Genomic DNA, 25,836 nt, shown 5'->3' on the forward strand with positions numbered 1-25,836 from the left:
ACTCAGGGACAAAGACCTTTGCCACACTAACGGAGGCAGCACCTGTGTTAAAGGACATGGGGATTGAGGTGGATGAAGACAGGACGGAGAGGCTGCAGAGGATGATGACGCAGAGCAGCTGGACCGCGGCGACAGGACAGAGAGGGAGGCGGAGATGGCCCCACATCACAGAAGAAGACGTACATGCCCTCATGGAGTAAACTCAACACCTCTACTGATATCGTAAGAACAAAACAATAAAATAAAGGTGAGGTGTAATAATGGACAGTTAAGAATAGGTCATACTTTTTGTATCTGCCTTCACTACAGGGTCTGGTGAATATGAGCGAAGCTAGTTTATGCACTACTTGTTAAACTGACAGAAATATTGGTTTTATGAAGAGGGAATTTGTAACTTTGAGTTCTTCACAACCCTAGGTTGTGGTTGCACATAGTGCTTTTTCCCCAGAGAGAAAACGCCACGACTCTCTGATGACGGGACTTTTGGAAGACACACGTTCATGTTCCTGTTTTACATGGGTTCTGGTTCTGATGGAGATGTACATTTCTTGTTGTCTTTATTATGCAAGGTTTTGTTTAATTTCTTACTTTTGTTTGAGGTATAGAGCTCGTGGGTCTTATTTGGAAATAATATGAATAAGTTTAATCTTGTGTCATACAACGTACACGGTCTGAATCATCCCATTAAGAGGAAAAAGATACTGAGCCAACTAAAACAATTACAATGTTCAATAGCTTTACTACAAGAGACACATCTGACAGACACCGAACATACAAAATTAAAAAGGGAATGGGTGAACCAGGTATTTTATGCCTCATATGGCAAAAGGAGGGGGTAGTTATTTTAATTGGTAAAGGTACACCAATTAAGGTTGAAAAAGAGATTAAGGATAATACTGGATGATATGTAATGATTGTAGGATCTATAGGAGACATGATTATCCATCCATCCATCGTCTACCGCTTTATCCTGTATTCAGGGTCACGGGGGGCTGGAGCCGATCCCAGCTGTCATTGGGCGAAGGCAGGGTACACCTGGACAGGTAACCAGTCTATCACAGGGAGACATGTAGAGACAGACAGGTAACCAGTCTATCACAGGGAGACATGTAGAGACAGACAGGTAACCAGTCTATCACAGGGAGACATGTAGAGACAGACAGGTAACCAGTCTATCACAGGGAGACATGTAGAGACAGACAGGTAACCAGTCTATCACAGGGCTGACATGTAGAGACAGACAGGTAACCAGTCTATCACAGGGCTGACATGTAGAGACAGACAGGTAACCAGTCTATCACAGGGAGACATGTAGAGACAGACAGGTAACCAGTCTATCACAGGGCCGACATGTAGAGACAGACAGGTAACCAGTCTATCACAGGGAGACATGTAGAGACAGACAGGTAACCAGTCTATCACAGGGAGACATGTAGAGACAGACAGGTAACCAGTCTATCACAGGGAGACATGTAGAGACAGACAGGTAACCAGTCTATCACAGGGAGACATGTAGAGACAGACAGGTAACCAGTCTATCACAGGGCTGACATGTAGAGACAGACAGGTAACCAGTCTATCACAGGGAGACATGTAGAGACAGACAGGTAACCAGTCTATCACAGGGCTGACATGTAGAGACAGACAGGTAACCAGTCTATCACAGGGAGACACGTAGAGACAGACAGGTAACCAGTCTATCACAGGGATACATGTAGAGACAGACAGGTAACCAGTCTATCACAGGGCTGACATGTAGAGACAGACAGGTAACCAGTCTATCACAGGGAGACATGTAGAGACAGACAGGTAACCAGTCTATCACAGGGAGACACGTAGAGACAGACAGGTAACCAGTCTATCACAGGGAGACATGTAGAGACAGACAGGTAACCAGTCTATCACAGGGCTGACATGTAGAGACAGACAGGTAACCAGTCTATCACAGGGAGACATGTAGAGACAGACAGGTAACCAGTCTATCACAGGGAGACATGTAGAGACAGACAGGTAACCAGTCTATCACAGGGAGACATGTAGAGACAGACAGGTAACCAGTCTATCACAGGGAGACATGTAGAGACAGACAGGTAACCAGTCTATCACAGGGCCGACATGTAGAGACAGACAGGTAACCAGTCTATCACAGGGAGACATGTAGAGACAGACAGGTAACCAGTCTATCACAGGGCCGACATGTAGAGACAGACAGGTAACCAGTCTATCACAGGGCCGACATGTAGAGACAGACAGGTAACCAGTCTATCACAGGGAGACATGTAGAGACAGACAGGTAACCAGTCTATCACAGGGAGACATGTAGAGACAGACAGGTAACCAGTCTATCACAGGGAGACATGTAGAGACAGACAGGTAACCAGTCTATCACAGGGAGACATGTAGAGACAGACAGGTAACCAGTCTATCACAGGGAGACATGTAGAGACAGACAGGTAACCAGTCTCTATCCCCATCCTGCATGTCTTTGGACTGTGGGAGGAAGCCAGAGAACCCAGAGAGAACCCACGCTTACACGGGGAGAACATGCAAACTCCACACAGAAGGGACCCGGGCCGACCCGGGAATTGAACCCGGGATCCTCTCGCTGTGAGGTGACAGTGCTACCCACTACACCACCGTGCAGCCGGAGACATGATTATTTCAATACTAAATGTATATGCCCCAAATGAGAAGAAAGACACATTGTTTAATCAGATAGCTAAAGTAATAACCAGTGAAGCAAAGGGGATGTTACTGATGGGGGGAGATTTTAACACAATACAAAGTGGCAGATTAGACAGGTTTCCCCCAGATCAGGGACCAAGCATGAGAAAATCTACAGTATTGAACAACATGCCTAAAGAGCTCGGTCTTACTGATCCATGGAGGGATAACAATCCAGAGAGGAGGGACTATACATTTTATTCAAACCTGCATGGTAGCTATTCGAGGATAGATTTTTTTTATGTATCACAGCAACAAATACACAAAGTACTGAAATGTGGAATAGAAAATATTACTATAAGTGACCATGCACCTGTTACCCTAACCATAGATCTAGGTAATGAGCAATTTTTCAGATATTGGAGGATGAATGTGTCTATTCTGTCGAGTGACAGTGTAATAAAAGACATAAAGCAGAATTTAAAGGAATACTTTCAAATAAATGATAACGGGGAGGTAACACCATCAATATTATGGTAAGCAGGGAAAGCAGTGATACGAGGGAAAATAATAGAAATATCATCTCGAATGAAGAAAGCTCGACTAAATAAACAAAGACAGTTGGAGAATAAGATTAAAGAATTAGAGATGGAACATAAAAGAACATCAGATAAATCCATACTTTGGGATTTAAAAACAATCAGAGGGAAATTAGATGAACTCTTAACATTTAAAGCAGAAGGATCTCTACGTTTTACAAGCCAGAGATACTACCAAATGGGTAATAGAGCTAGTCGCTTATTAGCATTCCAACTAAGAAAGGCCCAAACAAATAGAATAATATCACAAATAAATCACCCCACATCTAAACAAACTATAGTAAAACCTAAAGAAATTGCAGAGGCCTTTGCAGAGTATTATAAAGGCTTATATGATGACTCACAATCTGACCACAATGATAATGACACACAAGCCTTTCTTAAAAAAATGAATTTACCAACGCTGTCAAGAGAAGAGGCATCCGAAATGATTCGGCCAGTTTCTACACAGGAAATATTGGATACTATCAAAACTCTTAAAAATCATAAATCACCTGGGACGGATGGATTTCCAGGAGAGTTCTACAAAAGTTTTAGAGAGGAGATAACACCTGTGTTATACAAAGTATTTAATTATGCTCTAACATCTGGGGACCCACCTAAGTCATGGTCAGAGGCCATCATATCAGTCTTGCAAAAAGAAGGAAAAGATCCAACTCTGTGTGAAGGATATAGACCTGTGAGTTTACTCTGCAATGATTTAAAGATTCTTACAAGCATAATGGCAAAACGAATGCAAAAATATATAACTAAATTAATTAAAATAGACCAAACTGGGTTCATTAGCGGGAGGCAGGGAGCAAACAACATTAGGAGAATAATAAATCTTATTTCAAGTACAAAATCCAAATCTCAGACTTCTATGATGCTTAGTCTCGATGCCCAGAAGGCTTTCGATAGGGTGAAATGGAGCTTTTTGTACCAGACTTTATCAGCTGTTGGATTCCCCCAGAATTTTATAGAATGGGTAAAAATAATTTACAAAGACCCCAAATCACGGATCAGAATGAATGGATGTTGCTCAGATTTCTTCTACCTCAAAAGAGGAGTCAGACAAGGTGATTGTTTGAGTCCACTGTTGTTCGCTTTAAGTATTGAACCATTGGCCGAATCAATAAGACAAAACAATCAAATATTGGGAATAAGGGATGAAGGGGGGGTGGAACATAAAATATCACTGTTTGCAGATGATTTATTATTACTTTTAAATGAACCATCCCTATCGATTCCAGCCCTGTTGGAGAATCTTAGTGAATATGGAAACATGTCAGGATACTTGACTAATGATCTCAGGTAAATGTCCAGCAGAGTTAAAAGAAAGGGTTGGGTTTAAATGGGCCGACAAAGGGTTTAGATATCTAGGTGTTATTATTTCTCCTAATGTCTCACAGTTATATGATGCAAATTATGGAAAACTGATAAAGGAAATTAAAAAAGACTTGGATAGATGGGCGATTTTACCCCTGACTCTCATTGGCAGGGTAGAAACAATTAGAATGAATATATTGCCGAGACTATTGTTTCTGTTTCAGTCACTTCCGGTTATGATTTCTGGCTCCACCTTTAAAATGCTGGACAAAAGTATGTCAACATTTTTATGGCAAAACACAAAAGCAAGAATTAAATATAAGACACTTTTAGCCCCCAAAAATAAGGGAGGGCTAAATTTACCAAATCTAAAGAACTATTACTGGGCTGCTCAACTTAGAGCTCTTATATTATGGATAACTAAGGATAGAGAGGCAATATGGGTGGAGATGGAGCAAAGGGCCTGCCCTACTGTGTCTTTGGAGTCACTACCATTTGTAACCAGGTCGGTGCAAAAGAAGCTTAAAATTAAAAATGATTTGATTATAGAAACAATGAAAATATGGTCGACAATACAAAAGAACTTAAATATATCAAGATCTGTAAGTAAAGCTACAAAAATATCTAAAAATCCAGACTTTGTACCGGGTACTATGGATGCAGGGTTTGAGAAATGGACTAACAAGGGGTTAATATATATAGCACAAATTATTACAGGGCAAATTTTGAGATCGTTTGAACAACTCAAACAGGAATTTAATTTACCAAATAATGATTTTTAGAAATATTTGCAACTGAGACACTACCTCCAGAAACATAGCGAATGGGAGAGAATAAGCAAAGAACCAACCAAGGTTGAAGAACTGCTCATGTCATATACAGAGGAAGAGTAAAAAAAGCGCTGATTTCAAAAATATATAAAGCACTACAATATGAATCCAACGACAATAATATGGATGTTAAAGAAAGATGGGAATTGGAAGCAAATGTAATAATAACAGATGATGATTGGGAGGAAACGTTCAGATCTGGACAGAAATGAACTAACAGCCCAACATGGAGGGAGTTTGATTGGAAAGTGAAGATGCGTTACTTTAACACCCCATCTGTCACTGCAAAATATAGTAAAACATCAGATCTATGTTGGAGGAATTGTGGAAAGGTGGGTGACTTCACTCATAGATTTTGGGATTGCCCAAAGATCATAGACTTTTGGAAATGTGTGAAAACAGAAATAAAAATAATTCTGGGTATTGATCTTCATCTTGACTCAACCCTGTATATACTTGGGATATTACCTGAAGATCTGATAGACAGAGATAGTAGCTACTTATTGAGAGTCCTGCTCTTGGTAGCAAAGAAAATGATCACAGTCAATTGGTTGAGGCCTCACCCCCCCAACATAATGCAATGGACAGACAGAGTAAAAAAGGTTTTTATTATGGAAAAAACTACAGCAAGATTACAACTGAAACTAGAAAGATTTGAGAGAAGATGGAAACCGATAATACAAGCGATGCCAGAGCTCTAAATACCTATTTTTGTTTTTAAAATTGTATTTATTTATTTTTATTTACATATGTGGCTTTTTGGTTGCTTAATTATTTGTATTATTGTTTACATTTTTATTCATTTATTTATTTTTTCCATGAACACCTGTTTTGGTTTCACACGTACTCTTGTCTGTGCTAGTGAGTATTAGAGAGGTCAGAATTCAAGAATGTTGTGGTTATCTGTTGTAAAGTATTTCTGATCTTATGTTTGACTTGTACAGATGGGAGGTATTGTATGTATTTTTGACTGAAGGTAATATGATATGGATCGTAGACTGATGCAGGTGTGATTTTTGTACATCTTCATGTGTTTTACCTGCGGAATAAATAAAAAGTTAAAAAAATGATAATATTCATGTCACGGTGGCTGAAGCAGCAGGGAGGACCCACATGCAGACTCAAAGCTATGCAGATGCAATGAAGACATATTATTCATGAAAACACCCCCTAGTGGCCAGCAGAGAGAATGCAGCTTTAAGGACCTTCAGGCTTTACTTCACTTTTCTGAACCAGAGGTTGATGCCTGATTGGAATATCAACTCTGACAACTGAACATGAACCAAGCAGACATTTTGATGCTGCTGACAGTTTTAATTCAAAGTTTAAAGCTTCTAACTCGTCTGCACGGCGGAGACAAAACGCCATTTTAACACCAACATGTGCACACACATTTATGATGACAATGACTGTAAAAGGCTCTATAGCAAGGGTCACTAAGAGGTGGAGCTTGGCCCAGATCCAGACCCAGACCCCGTCCTATCTGGACCCAGACCCATAACTGATAGATCATTGAGAATTATGAAATGATGACGGAGCGTTTCTCTCCCAATCATTTCAGCTCGTCTCTTGTCTTTCTTTAACGTCCTCCTCTGTCCATCTCTGTCCATCACTCAGCCACGCTTATCCCACCCAGTACAACATCAACACAACAAAAGACAAATATCACTTTTTCTCATTTTAAAAAGTGGACAAATGGACATAAGTCTATGTAAAGTCCCCAGAAGTGACAGTAGTGTGTGTGTCTTCAGTCTGTCAGGTTGTCTGATCACAGAGGACGGCTGTTCTTCTCTGGCCTCAGCTCTGGACTCCAACCCCTCCTATCTGAGACAGCTGGACCTGAGCTACAATCATCCAGGAGACTCAGGAGTCAAGCTGCTGTCTGCTGGACTGGAGGGTCCACACTGGAGACTGGACTCTCTCAGGTGAGGACAGGTGGACAGACATCAGACTGGACTCTCTCAGGTGAAGACAGATGGACAGACATCAGACTGGACACTCAGGTGAGGACAGATGGACGGACATCAGACTGGACACTCTCAGGTGAGGACAGATGGACAGACATCAGACTTGGCACTCAGGTGAGGACAGATGGAGAGACATCAGACTGGACACTCTCAGGTGAGGACAGATGGACAGACATCAGACTGGAGATTTTCAGGTGAAGACAGATGGACAGACATCAGACTTGGCACTCAGGTGAGGACAGATGGAGAGACATCAGACTGGACACTCTCAGGTGAGGACAGATGGACAGACATCAGACTGGACACTCAGGTGAGGACAGATGGACAGACATCAGACTGGACACTCTCAGGTGAGGACAGATGAATAGACATCAGACTGGACACCCTCAGGTGAAGACAGATGGACAGACATCAGACTGGACTCTCATGTGAGGACAGATGGACAGACATCAGACTGGACACTCTCAGGTGAGGACAGATGGACAGACATCAGACTGGACACTCTCAGGTGAGGACAGATGGACAGACATCAGACTGGACACTCTCATGTGAGGACAGATGGACAGACATCAGACTGCAACTGCTAAAGTTATATGAGAACAAGTCCTTTTCATACATGAGATTCAAATATGTTCTTCTTCTTGGGTTTAATGCAAACAGGACCTTCTAACCCCAATGCTGCTCACACAAGACACAAAGTGAATTTGTCACGCAGCATAATTGCATACAAAGTCAATCAAAGACGTGAATAGAAGCCATTTCACAATGGGCAGCGCAAATGACACAAATAACCCATACAAGGTGAATTCACAGAAGTCTCACGAACCAAGAACTTGTGTGACGCTTTGTGTGTCAGTGTTGAGATTCTCATTCTGTGGAGACGAGGCTATGATCTCAGACAGGACGGCGTTTGGGTTCCCAGCTTCATATGCTAATGCTAGCCAGATAATGCTAGCTTCCTATATATTCCTAATGTTGCCATACTAATCATAGGAAGCCAGTGTTAGCTGGCTAGCATGGCAGCTAACAATGAAAATAAACTTATTAGCAAGACTGAACTAGTCTGGTGTTTGTCCTGCTGTCTTTCACAAGGCTTGATCTTGAGGTTTCTTCTAAGCGTTGCGTTGGCGTGACATTTCCTCTGCTCCTTGTTGCTGCTGCCACTGAGCAACCACAGCAACATGACAAAGAAGCACAACCCCATTGGTCTTCCTGTGTGCATTTGACCTGCTGATTGGCTCACAAGTAGAACCTTAGAGAACCAAGGTGGTTTGACTTTGGAAATAGAACCTTTTAGCTTCCTAAACAAAACACCTCACATAATGTTACTAAGTTGTCATAGAATAAGAATATGTGAATAACTTAATTATGATAATAATGTCAGTTAGAACCTGAGGGGATGAACAGTTGTTTGTAATTGTTTCATCACTAATTTCTGATTCCTCTTCAGACTCAGTGGCTGTAACCTCTCAGAGAGAAGCTGTGAAGGTCTGTCCTCAGTTCTCAGCTCCCAGTCCTCCAGTCTAAGAGACCTGGACCTGAGTACCAACGACCTGCAGGATTCAGGAGTGCAGCTGCTGTCTGCTGGCCTGGAGAGTCCACACTGTCTACTGGAAACTCTCAGGTCAGATTCAACTACTTTGAGAAGTTTACCTATGAAGCTTTCAATGATGTGTTTACATGCACCAAATATTCACTTATTTATATTCACGTATTCCTAAAAAGACACGTCTGCTACTAATCTGTTAACATGGCTGATGAAATACTGTTTCTGCTGCTAACGACTTGCCAGCAAAAGAACAAAACAAAACTTTTGTCAAAACCAAACCTCTTGTTTCTCTTTTCCCTGCCGTTCCATGTTTTAATAGTTTTATAAATCCACCTGGTGTTTATAAATGCTGTTGCAAACGTCAGTCTACATTTGTGAACGTCACTCCATGAACATGTGAGCCTGAACTACAACACCAGACTGTCTCTGCTGTCAAGGTGGAGCCAGTTTGAACCACTTTCTATACAGTTGAGTTTATTGAGTTTTATATGAAATGAACTAATATTCTTGTCACGGTGGCTGAAGCAGCAGGGAGGACCCACATGCAGACTCAAAGCTATGCAGATGCAATGAAGACATATTATTCATGAAAACACCCCCTAGTGGCCAGCAGAGAGAATGCAGCTTTAAGGACCTTCAGGCTTGACTTCACTTTTCTGAACCAGAGGTTGATGCCTGATTGGAATATCAACTCTGACAACTGAACATGAACCAAGCAGACATTTTGATGCTGCTGACAGTTTTAATTCAAAGTTTAAAGCTTCTAACTCGTCTGCACGGCGGAGACAAAACACCATTTTAACACCAACATGTGCACACACATTTATGATGACAATGACTGTAAAAGGCTCTATAGCAAGGGTCACTAAGAGGTGTAGCTTGGCCCAGACCCAGACCCCGTCCTATCTGGACCCAGACCCATAACTGATAGATCATTGAGAATTATGAAATGATGACGGAGCGTTTCCATTTTACTGCTGCAGCGTTAGCATCACTACACTGGTTCAGATGGTTGGAGGCTAAATCATCTCACTGGTTGCTACTCACAAACACTAAATTACCCAGTAATGCAACGGGGTGAAACGTTAACTCTGAACTTAATCAAATCTGTGCAAACTGGAGTTTCTGTGAGTGACGTTTCTATGGTGACAACTGAGGAGACTCACTGACAGCTGACAGATGGATCAGAGAGTGGAGGTGATAAACGTCAGTCAGGTGGGTGAAATCTAGAGCCGATAGATAAGTTCACACGGCTGCTCTCAAAGAGGAACGCTGACAGTGAGAACAGAGCTTTGAATCAAGACAGACTCTTTTCTTCCAACTGGCAGTTGAACACCTGAATGCCTCATATGTTCTGAGACTCTTAAGAAGCACATTTTCAAAGCTGTGTTTTGTATTTTACTGTTATTATCAGAGTACTTGTTATTCATAATTCCTCCAGTTCAATATGAAAACTATAAACATTGTTGAAATGTTATTGAATTACAGCCTTTTTTCTTTGCTAGATGGTTTAAAATCAATACCAGATCTTTGTTGGCACACCAGGTCTGAAGACAGACCACATAGACTGTTTCAACTGTTGTTTCTTCTCTTTTCTAACGCTTCAATTTCTCTCTCAATCATTTCAGCTCGTCTCTTTTCTTTCTTTTAACGTCCTCCTCTGTCCATCTCTGTCCATCACTCAGCCACGCTTATCCCACCCAGTACAACATCAACACAACAAAAGACAAATATCACTTTTTCTCATTTTAAAAAGTGGACAAATGGACATAAGTCTATGTAAAGTCCCCAGAAGTGACAGTAGTGTGTGTCTTCAGTCTGTCAGGTTGTCTCATCACAGAGGACGGCTGTTCTTCTCTGGCCTCAGCTCTGGACTCCAACCCCTCCTATCTGAGACAGCTGGACCTGAGCTACAATCATCCAGGAGACTCAGGAGTCAAGCTGCTGTCTGCTGGACTGGAGGGTCCACACTGGAGACTGGACACTCTCAGGTGAGGACAGGTGGACAGACAGCAGACTGGACACTCTCAGGTGAAGACAGATGGACAGACATCAGACTGGACACTCTCAGGTTAGGACAGTAAACAGACATCAGACTGGACACTCTCAGGTGAGGAGGACAGATGGACAGACATCAGACTGGACACTCTCAGGTTAGGACAGTAAACAGACATCAGACTGGACACTCTCAGGTGAGGACAGATGGACAGACATCAGACTGGACACTTAGGTGAGGACAGAGGGACAGACATCAGACTGGACACTCTCAGGTGAGGACAGATGGACAGACATCAGACTGGACACTTAGGTGAGGACAGAGGGACAGACATCAGACTGGACACTCTCAGGTGAGGACAGATGGACAGACATCAGACTGGACACTTAGGTGAGGACAGATGGACAGACATCAGACTGGACACTCTCAGGTTAGGACAGTAAACAGACATCAGACTGGACACTCTCAGGTGAGGACAGATGGACAGACATCAGACTGGACACTCAGGTGAGGACAAGTGGACAGACATCAGACTGGACATTCTCAGGTGAGGACAGATGGACAGACAACAGACTGGACACTCTCAGGTGAGGACAGATGGACAGAAATCAGAGTGGACACTCAGGTGAGGACATATGGACAGAAATCAGAGTGGACACTCAGGTGAGGACAGGTGGACAGATATCAGACTGGACACTCTCAGGTGAGGACAGATGGACAGACATCAGACTGGACACTCAGGTGAGGACAGATGGACAGACACCAGACTGGACACTCTCAGGTGAGGACAGATGGACAGACATCAGACTGGACTCTCAGGTGAGGACAGATGGACAGACATCAGACTGGACACTCTCAGGTGAGGACAGATGGACAGACATCAGACTGGACACTCAGGTGAGGACAGATGGACAACAGCTCCAGACTGTGTCTCCGTCTCTGACTGAGGAACTGGGGTTCATGTTTAATGGTGGACCTGATTGAGGTCTTTGAATGTCTTCCTGCAGGGTGGACCATGGGGGACAGCAGAGACTGAGACCTGGTCTGATGAAGTGTGAGTATGTTTTCAGTAACTCAGCTGCTCCAGATTTGAACGTGTTCATGACTGAAATCCGATGATCACGTTTCTATCAGGATGTAGCGTTTGTTTCTTCGTGGCTGTAAAGATGTCGTGTTGTGTTCACACCAAACGCCACATTTTCACACTCAATTACACACAAAGTCAACGCAGAGACACAAACGGACGGCAATTCCTGCCGGACGGCAACGGAGACAAACACGCAACATTCACGTAGTCGTGTTTGTGTGAGTTTAAATATTTCAACTCAAGAGATAAATTCCTCTGTGTCTCTAAAGCGTCTCAGCGTTGAGATCGTCCTCCTGTCGTCCTGACGTCCCTGAATCCTAAATGGAGGAACCAGATGTTGTCTCCTGGGTCTGTGGTCCCCCAGAGGTCTAGATAGTAGCTCACATTAGTCCAGAGACCAGACCAGACTATGTGGAGGAACCAGAGACTGTCTGTGGTCCCCCAGAGGTCTAGATAGTAGCTCACATTAGTCCAGAGACCAGACCAGACTATGTGGAGGAACCAGAGACTGTCTGTGGTCCCCCAGAGGTCTAGATAGTAGCTCACATTAGTCCAGAGATCAGACCAGACTATGTGGAGGTACCAGAGACTGTCTGTGGTCCCCTAGAGATCTAGATAGTAGCTCACATTAGTCCAGAGACCAGACCAGACTATGTGGAGGAACCAGAGACTGTCTGTGGTCCCCCAGAGGTCTAGATAGTAGCTCACATTAGTCCAGAGACCAGACCAGACTATGTGGAGGAACTAGAGACAGTCTGTGGTCCCCCAGAGGTCTAGATAGTAGCTCACATTAGTCCAGAGACCAGACCACAGGTTGGTCTGGTTTCAATCTTTAGTAATTTAAGGCCAAACTGTGATATTTTTAGGACCAACGATGTAATTTTGTCGTGTTTTTGTTTAGTCTGTTGATCGTCAGTGATCCAGAACAGACAGGTTCGTTCTCACTAATCCAACTTTCCTAACGGCTCTACATATATTACACTAATTATACACATATATAGAAACCTGTTCTCCAGGCAGGACCACACGGCCTCCCACAAAGAACACCCCCACTCCACATGGCTGACTGGTCGACATCCACACACACACACACACACACACACCCACACACACACACACACACACACACACAGACACACACACACACACACTTGTATAGTATTTAGTTAGATAGGCCACTTGGACTTAGTGTATGTTTCTTTGTTTATTGTTAATAAACCCCTTATGAACATACTGCTGTGTTTATTAATGTTGTATAAGAATGAATGATATCAACCTCTTCTCTGTGAAGAATTCACTAATCCTTCAACTGTTTGTACTCATATTCTAATAGTTATTAATTATTGGCATTTCAGTACAAACTCCTTTATATTGAGACTGAGTATTGATATTAATAATTATCTATTAATAACTGAATCTGCTCCTGCTAGTTCCTCAACACTGTGTTTTTCTCTGCGATCCAACAAAACACACACCACTACACACCGGTGTCCTATTTATCAATGAAATGTATGACGTGACCCATCACCATCAAGTTACCGCCCCCTTGTGATGTCATATACTAATACCCAAAGTATATTTATTAAGCTTTAAAACATAAACAAAAAACACCCAACTGTCTCCAACAATAACCTTTAGCTGCATTGTGTTTGTTCTCTCCATCAGATGTCTGTGAACTGGAACTGGACACAAACACAGTCAGAAGAAAACTCAAACTGGACGACACCAACAGGAAGGTGACACGTGTGTCAGACAACCAGTCATATCCAGATCATCCACACAGATTTGTCTCACAGCCTCAGCTGCTGTGTAGAGACGGTCTGACTGGTCGCTGTTACTGGGAGGTCGAGTGGAGAGGATGGGTTTATATATCAGTGAGTTACAGAGGAATCAAGAGGAGAGGAGACGACTCTGAGTTTGGAAGGAATGATCAGTCCTGGAGTCTGGGTTGTTATGCTGGTGGTCGTTACTATGTCTATCACAAAAGACAACAAACATTCATCCCCTCCTCCTCCTCCTCCTCCTCCTCCTCCCCTGGTGTGGTAGCAGTGTACTTGGACTGTCCTGCTGGCACTTTGACCTTCTACAGAGTCTCCTCTGACGAACTGATCCACCTCCACACCTTCAACACCACATTCACTGAACCTCTTTATCCTGGGTTTACAGTCTGGGATGGATCAGTGTCTCTGCGTCTCTGAAACTGTTCACAACAAACACAAAGCGGTGTGATTACATTCAGAGTCAATGCAAAGATGTGAATGAAAACATTGCAGTTTGTAATCAGTCAGGTTCATTCCTCCTTGTACTTGTTGTAAATGTATTAATGCTTGTGTAAATGTACTTAAATGAATGGAGTATATCGGGATGGCTTTGTCTTTAGACTGAACCTTGTCGTGTTGAGGAACATGCATTAGTGACTGGAGCAAATAGTTGCTGTCCAGTGAAAACCATCAACATGAAACACAGAGCACACACAGATTAGAATAGAAAACATAATGTATTTAACATATTACAAATAAAACACATATTAAACTGTTTCTTCATTGTTGGAGAAAATGCTCCTGCTAAATCCACTAAGGAATGATAAACTATGATGATGCTGCAGCTGTGATTTTCCATTCATCAACGCTTTATAACGCTTGCTCTTGGGTGATGTTGGAGATACACAGACCAGCTGATGAAGACGGCTGCATGATGCATGTGAACGTGTCTGGGTATAAATGGTGACTTTGCTGCAGTGAACCTCCGTCAAAAGGAAATTGATTAAGATCAAGATGAGAGAATGTGTGGATTTAAATCAAACGACTGAAATAATAAAAAGACAAAAGCTCTGTGTAATAAGGAAGTTACATTTAGATTTAAGTTACATTTAAATGTATGTATGAGATTTAATATGGAACCTAAAACACTTGAAATCATAGGCATGTCATCATAGCCTACACACCTGGTTTAATCATCAACCAGTTATTTTAATTTAGCTTATTGAAGTAAATACATTATTTGAGTGACGTCTGGTCTGGGATGATAAGAGTCTGGAAGACGTTCAGATCAGGCTGTAAAACGTGAAATAAAACCCAACACTTTTAGATCATATATTTTGTGTCATCAAAGTAAAGTGACATATCGAGTGCTGTCCCATTTGTATTTCTACCATTTCAAGTCCTCACAGCCTCTCACACTCAACCGTCTACCAGGTGACATCAGGTAAGTCCCTGAGGGTTCAGGACTTAGACCTTAGAGGGACATTGGGATTTGGCCAAAGACTCCCACAATGTGTTAACGTGGTTGTGTTTTTGTTAACATGGTTGTGTTTTTGTTAATCTTGTTGTGTTTTTGTCACAGATGTACTATGATTGAAGGAGGTATGGACCCAAATGCAGTTAAAATGTTTATTTAAATGATAAGTGCAAAATCTCAGGGAGACCACAGGGGCAAAAACACTATCAAAAAAACAAACATCAAATCCAAAGCGTGGACAAAACTCAAACAATACTCCAGACAAAGACCAGGACACAGGCAGGACAGATCAGAGGGGTATTCCACCAAACTCACTAAGTGCAAAGCCGGGCTAATTTCGATAAGCCTCGCTACCTTTAGCGAGAGTTGCGTTCCATCAACGTGACTTGAGGCACTCTCCGCTAAGTAACCATGGGAATTTATCCGACCAAACTAGCCTGCTCCGGGGCAGGCTAACCATCAGGCTTACTTTAGCGGGGGTTTCAGAGAAGTCCGTCTGTCGGAAACAACTGTACCAGCAGAAGGTTCCGCCAAGCCTAGTCCTCGTGATTTCATCACGTCAAAGACCAAAAATTACACATATGAAGTACAAACTATATTTGCATCAAGTGTCTAAGAATACATGCTTGCAATTAAAAAATATGAATAAATTGTTTATTTCCTGAACACCGACTATCTAAATACATATCTATTTCTTGTGTTGCTAGTCTCCCAGTTGGGTGAGTGGTGGTGCACCTGCCCCCAGGTGCAGGCAGTCCGTGTTCACATCCCGGCCAGGACGTCTTATAAATACATTTTTTTTGATTGCATAATTGTCTTTAGATCAGAGAATTAGACCAACATTTTACTTTAACTATGATAAATATGTCATACAATTTCCCCAGAACCCAAATATAACTTGCAAAGACATGATAGGCATAAAGCTGTTATTATTAATAGCATGTTATAGATCCCAATGACAAAGGCATTGCTGCATGCAATTTCCAGCCACATAAATTCCTTTCAGGTGAGTTCATTAATAGGTTCATTGAATGTGTTCATTGAATTGTTGAGATAAATGAGTTGGTCAATGTAGATGCATTTACTAGGCTTATCTAAAAGAGAGAGAGAGAGAGAGAGAGAGAGAGAGAGAGAGAGAGAGAGAGAGAGAGAGAGAGAGAGAGAGAGAGTGAGTTCCGGCCAAAGAAAGAAAAAGAAACAACTATGGACGGGAGTTGAACCGTGGGCGGCCGCATGTACAGCCGGCACGTTACCTCTACACTATCCTCACGTTAGAGAACTTGTAGTCAGTGTTATATTAGAACATGTTACTCTTAACGGTACTTCCATTTTTAATCGCTCAGCAATTCTTGCCCAAGCAGCCTCGTGATTTTTATTTATCACTACAGTATTCCCTTTTTCGGTTATGATGGGTTTATACTCCTCATACAGTTCCATCAATAATTTTTGCTCTGGTCTTTTCTGCCATTTTCTCGATGATTCGACATTCACGGTTCTGGTCTGGCTTCATATCCCGTGAACGGCGTAACACAAGACAACTTTAACCTGGCTTGAATTAGCCTCAACAAGGCGCGGCTGAAATGCATGGAATGGGTTTAGCCGCAAGTGGAAGTTGGCGTTAGTTCTAACCAGGCTTAACCAGGTAAGCGCCGCCTTAATTAGCGAGTTTGGTGGAATACCCCTCAGGTGGTGGACACACATCCGGGATAAAACAGACGACCAAGCCAAGACAGAAAGGAAACACAGACTAAATACATAAGGGTGGATTAGGTTCAACGACAGACAGGTGTGGAAACACAAGGGCAGGCTATGGTGATTGGGGAGAACGAGAGGCAAGGCTGACGAGACAATGAGACACAGCTGGGAGACAGAAAAGTAGGGAAACCAAGACAGGAAGTAAAGCACATGACAACACAAGACAGAAGGACTACAAAATAAAACAGGAAACCAAAACAACAAAACCCCCAGTCATCAGTACACTGTAAGACTTCCCTGTAAATTTACAGTGAAATTCTAACGGTGAACTACTGTATTACGATTGTACAGTGTATTGCTGTGAAAGCAAAGCATTCTGGGAGTCATGACGCTTGCTCAAGCATCCCAACGGTCAAATGTTTCTTTTCACAGTTATTTACTGCTTACAGCTGAGAATCTCGGGAAAATAACGTGATCATTCATATTTGAAGTTTGAAGGATAATCATTAGTCAGAGCTGAAATAGTCATTCTTAATTTGAAATTATGTCTTGTATATTTTATACAGTCTATAGTTGATGCGTACGTAACCTTATGTCACTTTAATTTGACCAGATAAAGAGAAAATATTTAAAAGTTGCGCCTTATTTTTTTCGAGTTGTGACCGTTGAGCACCACAGTTCGTCTGCACTGACGTCGCGGCAGCAGCAGCCTTCAGCGCGGAAACACCGGAGAGACGACACCGAAAGCTTGGATTTATTAACGTTACGTGTCTAAGTTTTACCACCGCCAGGTTAGCGTCCAGTGGATTTATTTGGTTTACAATTTAATAATTTTTCAGTGACTGTCGATGAAGACGGCGCCTGTAGTTTTGACTTATTAACGTTACGTTTTTTTTTTTTTTATCACCGCCACGTTTGGAGCGTCCAGTGGATTTATTTAGTTAATTTTTGAGCTCCAGACCAGACGAAAAGACAAAGAAGGGAAACGAGTACCCCATGGTAAGTCAAGTTCTCAACTTTAGCTCAACTTTTCCAACACGTATGCTAGCACAGCACATGTAAAGGCTAGCTAACTGTTAACTGGCGTTAACTGTCTTAGCTGCGTCAGATGCTTAATAATATTGTATGGTTGCATAATATATTAATACTAACAAGGGAGACGAGGCAGCAGTCTAGCATGTGTTTCTAGAATGTTCAGTTGTCAGTTTTGCGGCCATGCATGTGGTACTAATATGCCTTTGTAGGCAGATGCCAGCAGGGCCGGAGTGGGACTCATTTTCAGCCCTGGAGTTTCATACCTCAGACCGGCCCACTTTAGATCACGACCTTTTATATTAAAATAATGTAATTATAACTTTACATGTTAAGCATACAATAGCGCACTGTTCTCTAAAGCCTTGTAATTCCGTGTATTTTCACACAGCCTTGTGGGCACAAGTGCCCATAGTTCGGCCGTGTTCAGCTGTCTGTTTCCCGGCTGGTTTGCGTGCGGCGCGTCTTGGCGTTTCGCGTTCGACGGAGAGTCCGCCTGTGTGGACTCTTGTGGACCTGGGCGGGCCGGTGTTTGACCGATGTCCGCGGGCTTTTCAGCCAGCTCTGAGGGTGATAGTCCCGACAGTTCGGCTCGGTTCTTGTGTCTATTTACCTGCGGGAATCCCCGCAACGCGTCCGAGTGTTTTACGTGTGTACGGACGGAGCAGAAGTCCGGCTTCGCTGTGCGTAATTGTGGCGTGGCGCGGACCTGGACCGGCCGGTGCTTAAGTGAGCTGCACGGGCTTTTCACACAGCCTTGGGGGCACAAGTGCCCATAGTTCGGCCGTGTTTAGCTGTCTGTTTCCCGGCTGGTTTGCGTGCGGCGCGTCTTGGCGTTTCGCGTTCGACGGAGGGTCCGCCTGTGTGGACTCTTGTGGACCTGGGCGGGCCTGTGTTTTAGTGAGGACCGCGGGCTTTTCACCATGGTCTGGGTGCATCAGGGCCGAGAGTTCGGCTGTGTTCTTGTGTCTATTTACCTGCGGGAATCCCCGCGACGCATACACGTGATACCCACTCCACTCAGTGCCATGACTGAACACCGGCACAAAAATAAATAAAAATAATAATTGAACACCGGCCCTCGCGGCCCAAAAGTCAGACCGGCCCACCGGGAATTGTCCCGGTCCTCCCGATTAGCCACTCCGGGCCTGGATGCCAGTATAGATGATGTAGTCAATTTTATTCCAGATTAAGACATAGAAATTATTGAAATGCAATGAATGGAGCTCAGTGTAATTTTTAAATAATTTCTTTCAATATGACATTGATGACAACCATATAAAACATTGTTTAATTATATTAACATTAACTTAGAACTGCAATGCTGTTTTTGTCTCCTATATAGGTGTCAGCAACAGCAGCGACTGTGAAGACATCCCTCGCCCTGGCCATAGCCCTTGTTGATCATTCTAGGTAAACCCTAAGTCCCACATGTATACTTACACTGTACTACTGCACATATGCAGAGTATTTCTATTGAACCTGAATCTCAAAGAGACGGCTTGGCCCACTCGCTATGTGCATTCTCGTTGTTGGGTGTGGAATGCTACTGGACCCTCTATAACACATACATCAAAGGCAGTGCAATGGACGAAAACAATATAGCAGCAAGTGGCCACCTGATAATACATCAAATGGTCAATGTGACAATCAGCCTAACTCTTTTTTCATTGTGTTTCAGGTCCAATGATTTGTGACCAGCGTTAGATGTAAGCATCGAGGGTCAGTTGGTGTGTGAAGGAGCATCGTTTGTTTTGGGGCTTGCTGTTGTCTTCACGTGCTACTCCAACTTCAACCTCCAATATCAGGATCAGGCTGCCTGCACACTTGAATTCATACAGAGGTAAGTTTGAATCCGATATCGAGGCATTAGTGTCGGATGTGTATTGCTGTATAGTAGGGCCCCACTCTGAATCTCAGACTCCCAAACTGAGTAGGTAGCTGATTGATGTATTTAGTATTTCCATCACTTTAATTTAATAAATTCCACAATATAATCATCCTATTTTCAACATTTTATTGTTCTGGATTACTATGGGCAGAAATATGTGTCACTACAAACTGAATTTGAATCATTTATATTTTAATTTGAATTGATTCATTTATTAGTTTGGAACTGAATTCCAATAAACTGAATACAGGATAAGCAGTAGACGATGGATGGAGCAATTCAAATTCAGATATAAATTATTAAATACATTTTTCTGTGAGACACAATTTTGCCCATAGATAAATCTTCTAGAGCAAAGTGTTATTGTACTATTTCAGTCACTGAAGGTCAAAGGTCCCAGTCAAATTGTATTTTTGTAACACCGTAGAAGTGCCACAACATGTTCCTGTTTCACAATAAAAGCCTTGTTATGTATTGAATGGATTCTGTCCATTGAAATGCTACAGGGCTTTTAATTTGAAACATATACAGGAATTCTTGAGTTTGTATTAACAGTATAACGCAGTAACACAAATTTGACAGTAGTTGGACGCAGATCAGACAATAAGGAAGCTTCATACTAAATTGATATAAGCAAATACAGGAGACTTATGGAACAGAGGGAATTAGAAATAAATGCCTGTCTCTAATATAAGCCTGCTTCAAATAAAGCCCTGTTATCCTCTGTATGTGAGGTAAATAAAGGCCCCGGCCACTATTTGAGAATTTCCGGTATGCTACAAGTGATTTCCTAATTCTTTTTTGTGTCTCTTGTTTTACCTTGCTATGCCTTGTAGAAGCTAAGTTGGGATCAACCCAGAGAGAGGGACAAAGGCACGACGGGGGAAAGTGACCAGCAAGAAGAGTGTGAAAATGGACAGGCGACATCCCCGACATGTGTGCACACTCTTGAGGATGCTCATGGATTTTGAGTGGGACTTTGTGTGAGTTGGACAATCACTACCCTGACCTGCACTCATTCACAACATTCTTTTTATTTGTAGGGGCTGTATTTTATTATTTTTTATTTAATTTTGTTAACAAATTTCACCAATCATGTTTAATGTTTAAGCTATTGGGCCAGCACTCAGTATTGTTCAATAACATGGTTCTGTGAACCCCCAAGCGTAATGGGGGAGGCTATTTCCTTTTGAAACAGAAAAGTCACAGTACTATTTACTCTGTCCGTAAAGTACAAATGTTTTCAGCCCATTACTCATCAGATACATACACACACACACACTCACACTCACACACTCAAACTCACACACACACACACACACACACACACACACACACACACACACACACACACACAGCTCATCCACACTATTTTTGTTGGTAAGAGATTGAGTATTTGAATGTTTTACATGTTATTTTCTGTCAAACTCAGGGGTTACTCTAATAAACAAGAATAATATTAATATTTCCTGTTGTCTTGTTATCCTTCCCAATTGTTATTTTTCATTTCCTTGTTAGTTTTTACAGATGCTTGTATCACCGGTTCCTAAATGTTTTAGGGAAAATAGTACGCTGGCGAAACTGATTGAATGATTACAAAAAGTTACTGTAGTTCTCTGATACAGTAGAAATACTGTAATTTATACAATAGCTTGCTGGCAAAAACTACTGCCAGTGATTTACTGTAATTTTGTAATGTAGCAAATTACTGTATATTTAGATTACAAAAAGTTACTGTATTTCTCTAATACAGCAGAGCTACTGTAATTTATACAGTATCTCACAGGCGAAACTGCTGCCAGTGATTTACTGTAATTTTGAATTAATATAGCAAATTACTGTATATTTACATTACAATAAATTACTGTATTTCTCTAATACAGCAGAGCTACTGTAATTTATACAGTATCTCACAGGCGAAACTGCTGCCAGTGATTTACTGTAATTTTACAGTAAAAAGTTTTACAGTGTACGCTGTCAGCCTGCAGCCAGACATGCTAACATGCATGAACACACTCCACTCCCTGGAAATGAACACACTGGAATGTAAACGTATCACTTTTATCAGGCCTGTTTTAAAGTAGTTGGACTGACTCTGATCAGCATCAACTGTAGGAGGAGTGTTTTAGAAACACATCTTTAGTCAAATAATATACGTAAATCCACACATGCATTAGTTAATGAGAAGAAAACCTGCCATCGTCATCCTCTTCAGGCACACAGCACAGTTCCTCCCATGTTTCCCAGAGACAAACCTCCCAGTCAGCTGGCGGCGCTCTGATGGCGTCCTCCTCCCAGGTCCCAGACTCACCGTTCTGAGCCGGGGTCTCGTCCTCAGACCCTCCCTTTCTGATTCTGGCATCGACACCTGTGAGACGGTGGAGACAGTGAAGTTTAAAGTGCACCGGAGGACCGTGGTCCAGTATCTGGTCCGGGTTCAGGACCCCGACACTCTGGTCAGGACTATGACGGCGGCTGTGATCAGCTTGGCTGCCGGCTCGCTGCTGCTGCTCGTATGCAGCGGCGTCGCCATCAGACGCCTAAAGGCCAACGGCTCAATCAAATCAGCTGTGGCAACGAAAACAACAACAACAATCAGCTGATCAGTGTGACGCCATAGTGTCACTACGACCAGATCACGGAGGGACGCGTGGAGGAAGGGCTGCTTCACTGTGACATCTGTACTCATTCTCCCAGCATGCACTGGGGCAAAAGTGGTTGAGGAGGCAGACAGTGACAACACTTTGTTTCATTGCATTTTATTACATGTGAGATCCAATAAACACAAAACATAAGGCGAGTGATTATTCAGACTGGAGCCTTGAAGGAACACATTCATATTACAGTAAGAAATGTTAGGGTCGCCATGGTTACGGCCACTTCAAAAGTACATGAATGATTACATTATGATGTATGATTATTATAAAAGGCATCATAATGCTAATGTTATTAACCAACAGAATGAGATTAAAACATATTATGAGTATTGTTGTAATGGATTACAGACATGTCCCCCAACAACCTTTTCCATGGTACATATAGAGATATATAGATATACATATATAGATATAGATATACATATATAGATATGTAGATATAGATATACATATATAGATATATAGATATACATATATATATAGATATACATATATAGATATATAGATATAGATATACATATAGAGATATATAGATATAGATATGTAGATATAGATATACATATATAGATATAGATATACATATAATAGATATGTAGATATAGATATACATATATTGATATAGATATACATATATAGATATATAGATATAGATATACATATAGAGATATATAGATATAGATATATAGATATAGATATACATATATAGATATAGATATACATATATACTTATATAGATATAGATATACCTATATAGATATAGATATACATATATAGATATACATATATAGATATATAGCTATAGATATACATATATTGATATACATATATAGATATATGATATTTTTGGCAGATCAAACTTCACTGATAACGACTGTTGCTGTGATAGAATTGGTTATAAAAAAGTTCCCTCCTTTTCCCCGTTGGTAGTGTGTAATACACAAACCGGAAGTGTAGATTTGTTTCATTGTTTTATTTGTTTAAAAACAAAGCATGTTGAGGATATTTTCAATATGTTTTAAATCAGAAAATCAAATAAAAAGACTAAATACATTTTTGACCTTACTGTATTCAAATGTGGCCTAATAATGTGTGCTGTGTTTACATTATATTACTGTACTAAACTGAACAACACAGACTGAAGGTTTGATCCAGATCAAAACCAAGATTGGATTACGTGATCTGATTTCAGAATCCGTTTTTCCTTTTGAAAAACCCATTTTCAATATTTAATCCAATCAGAAATCCTAAATCCAATGGGATTCCTTCTGAAAAACTGGGCCCTGGATGCCATTAGTCCTGCAGCACCGTGGACAAACGCCACATCAGTGAAAGTGGCAGTGAGCTGAACGCAGGTGGTGAAACATCAGAATTCAGGGTTCATTGTGATATTTACAAAGAAGAATAAAGCACCGACTGTTTGGAAGAGAGAGCCAGACAAATGTTGTTCTCTGACCTCGTTAACAAAAACATAATGAAGGAGTCTCATTCTCCGCTGGTGAAAGGAGGACTAACCCCTCACCTGCTCTCCACTTTGCTTCATTTCTTACAGGAAAGATTCCTTTATGAGACGTTTAGACAAGAAGTCAGCAGCTCTACCAGTTAATGACGTGTTATGTCATGTGTTTTATAACAGCCAGGAGGTCGAGTGGGAGGTCTTGTGGTGATCGAGCCCAGCACTGAGTGACCACTCTGGTCTCCTGCGAGGCTTTTCCGAGAGGAGCCGGTGGTGCTCTGAGCAGGGACTGAAAGATTTCTGCCCAGACAGCCAGCTTTAAGTTGCTGTGATCTCTGTAGCAGTCATAGTCCTGTCATTATCGTTGACCTCGTATGTGAGCATTTAATAACTATTCATTATTAGTATAATAAGTATATGTTATCAGTTCAGATGTGTCCAGATGTGTGCTTAATGAACAAAAGGCCCATTAGTGTGAGGCTGTATCACTGCATGGTCCGGATTACCTGAAAGCCTACCTGAGACATTTAGGAGGAGCTCTAAAACACTGTTCATAAACGCTCCGACAGCGTCTGACGCTCGCGTTTTGAAAAGCCTCGCAGGAGACCAGAGTGGTCACTCAGTGCTGGGCTAGATCACCACAAGACATCCCACTCGACCTCCTGGGTCCGTGTACCTTCCGTTCATTCTATTTCCAACTTTGAAACGCAAATCAAAAAACAAATTTAGGGCCATTTTTTCTATTTCCATTTCTTAAACAAAAATCGGACAACCAAAAACCATTGCATTTTCTGACCCAAAATGTAGTTTTCGCGAAAGGCCTCGAATTTCTGTAATTCCATTTTCAATTTTCAATTTGTACGCTTTTCAGCCTGTGGGCCGGAAATAAAATAAATGATTGCGCGGATTGATTCGCGTTGCAGGAAGCGCAGGCAGCAGTGCGGTAGCCTAGTTTAATTAACTTCAGCGTGGTGTCGGTGCGGTAAGAATGGAGTCGAGTTTTATCCTTTTTAAAGGAAACAAAAGGCTCACGCTTAAGGAGAGCGACATGATTGGAGATAAAGTCGCCAGAATATTCCAGGTAGGTAACACTTTTTTCGTATGCTTGGAGAACATGCTAAGACCAAAGGATGCTATGCATGGCATACGGCTAGCCGACTCATTAAGGCTCCTCAGTGTAAGATAAGTGACATTTAAAAGCTATAAGCCTATTTACAAAAGTGTGTGTGTGTGTGTGTGTGTGTAAGAGAGAGAGAACTGGTGTGTGTGTGTGTGTGTGTGTGTAAGAGAGAGAGAACTGGTGTGTGTGTGTGTGTGTGTGTGTGTGTGTGTAAGAGAGAGAGAACTGGTGTGTGTGTGTGTGTGTGTGTGTGTGTGTGTGTGTGTGTGTGTGTGTATGTATGTGTGTGTGTGTGAGAGAGAGAGAGAGAGAGAGAGAGAGAGAGAGAGAGAGATTTTTTAATTTTTTTTATTTTTGAAACCAACTTTTATTATGGCAGGTTTTCTCAAAAAACTAGTTCACAATTTAGTTTAAAAAAAAAACACAAAAAAAGTTAGTTAAAAAAAAAACATCTACACAAATAAATAATTAATAAAAGAATCACAACAGGTAATTGGCATAAAACATTTTTCCTGCTTCTATGGAGCACAGAGCGTTCTGCCAGTACCAGAGGTCTTTAAAAGAGTCCAGGTCGCCTGCTGTTCTGTAGAAGTTAAAATCAGTTAGGAGTCTGGATTTAATAAGACCTGTACAGACAGGGACCGGCTCCATATGGAGGTCTTCTTCCACCTTCCTCTTTCGACTTATGTACACTGCCATTTTGGCCTGGCCTAAAACAAAGTTTAAAAGCTGGCTTTTGTGTCTTTGTTGG

At 41.8% G+C, this 25,836-nt stretch overlaps 1 protein-coding gene across 1 annotated transcript in view; it reads left to right on the forward strand.

Moving 5' to 3' along the window:
- The window catches only part of LOC311016207 (uncharacterized protein), a 618,931-nt gene that overhangs the window by 93,384 nt on the left and 499,711 nt on the right, over nucleotides 1–25,836 (forward strand). The window contains exons 12-13 of the mRNA XM_084013783.1: nucleotides 7,153–7,326; nucleotides 8,819–8,992. Of these exons, the coding sequence (XP_083869909.1) occupies nucleotides 7,153–7,326; nucleotides 8,819–8,992 (348 nt within the window). The remainder of the gene's footprint in view (nucleotides 1–7,152; nucleotides 7,327–8,818; nucleotides 8,993–25,836) is intronic.

Source organism: Eutrigla gurnardus, assembly GCF_963514095.1.
Source record: "Eutrigla gurnardus genome assembly, chromosome: 7".
NCBI lineage: Eukaryota > Metazoa > Chordata > Actinopteri > Perciformes > Triglidae > Eutrigla > Eutrigla gurnardus.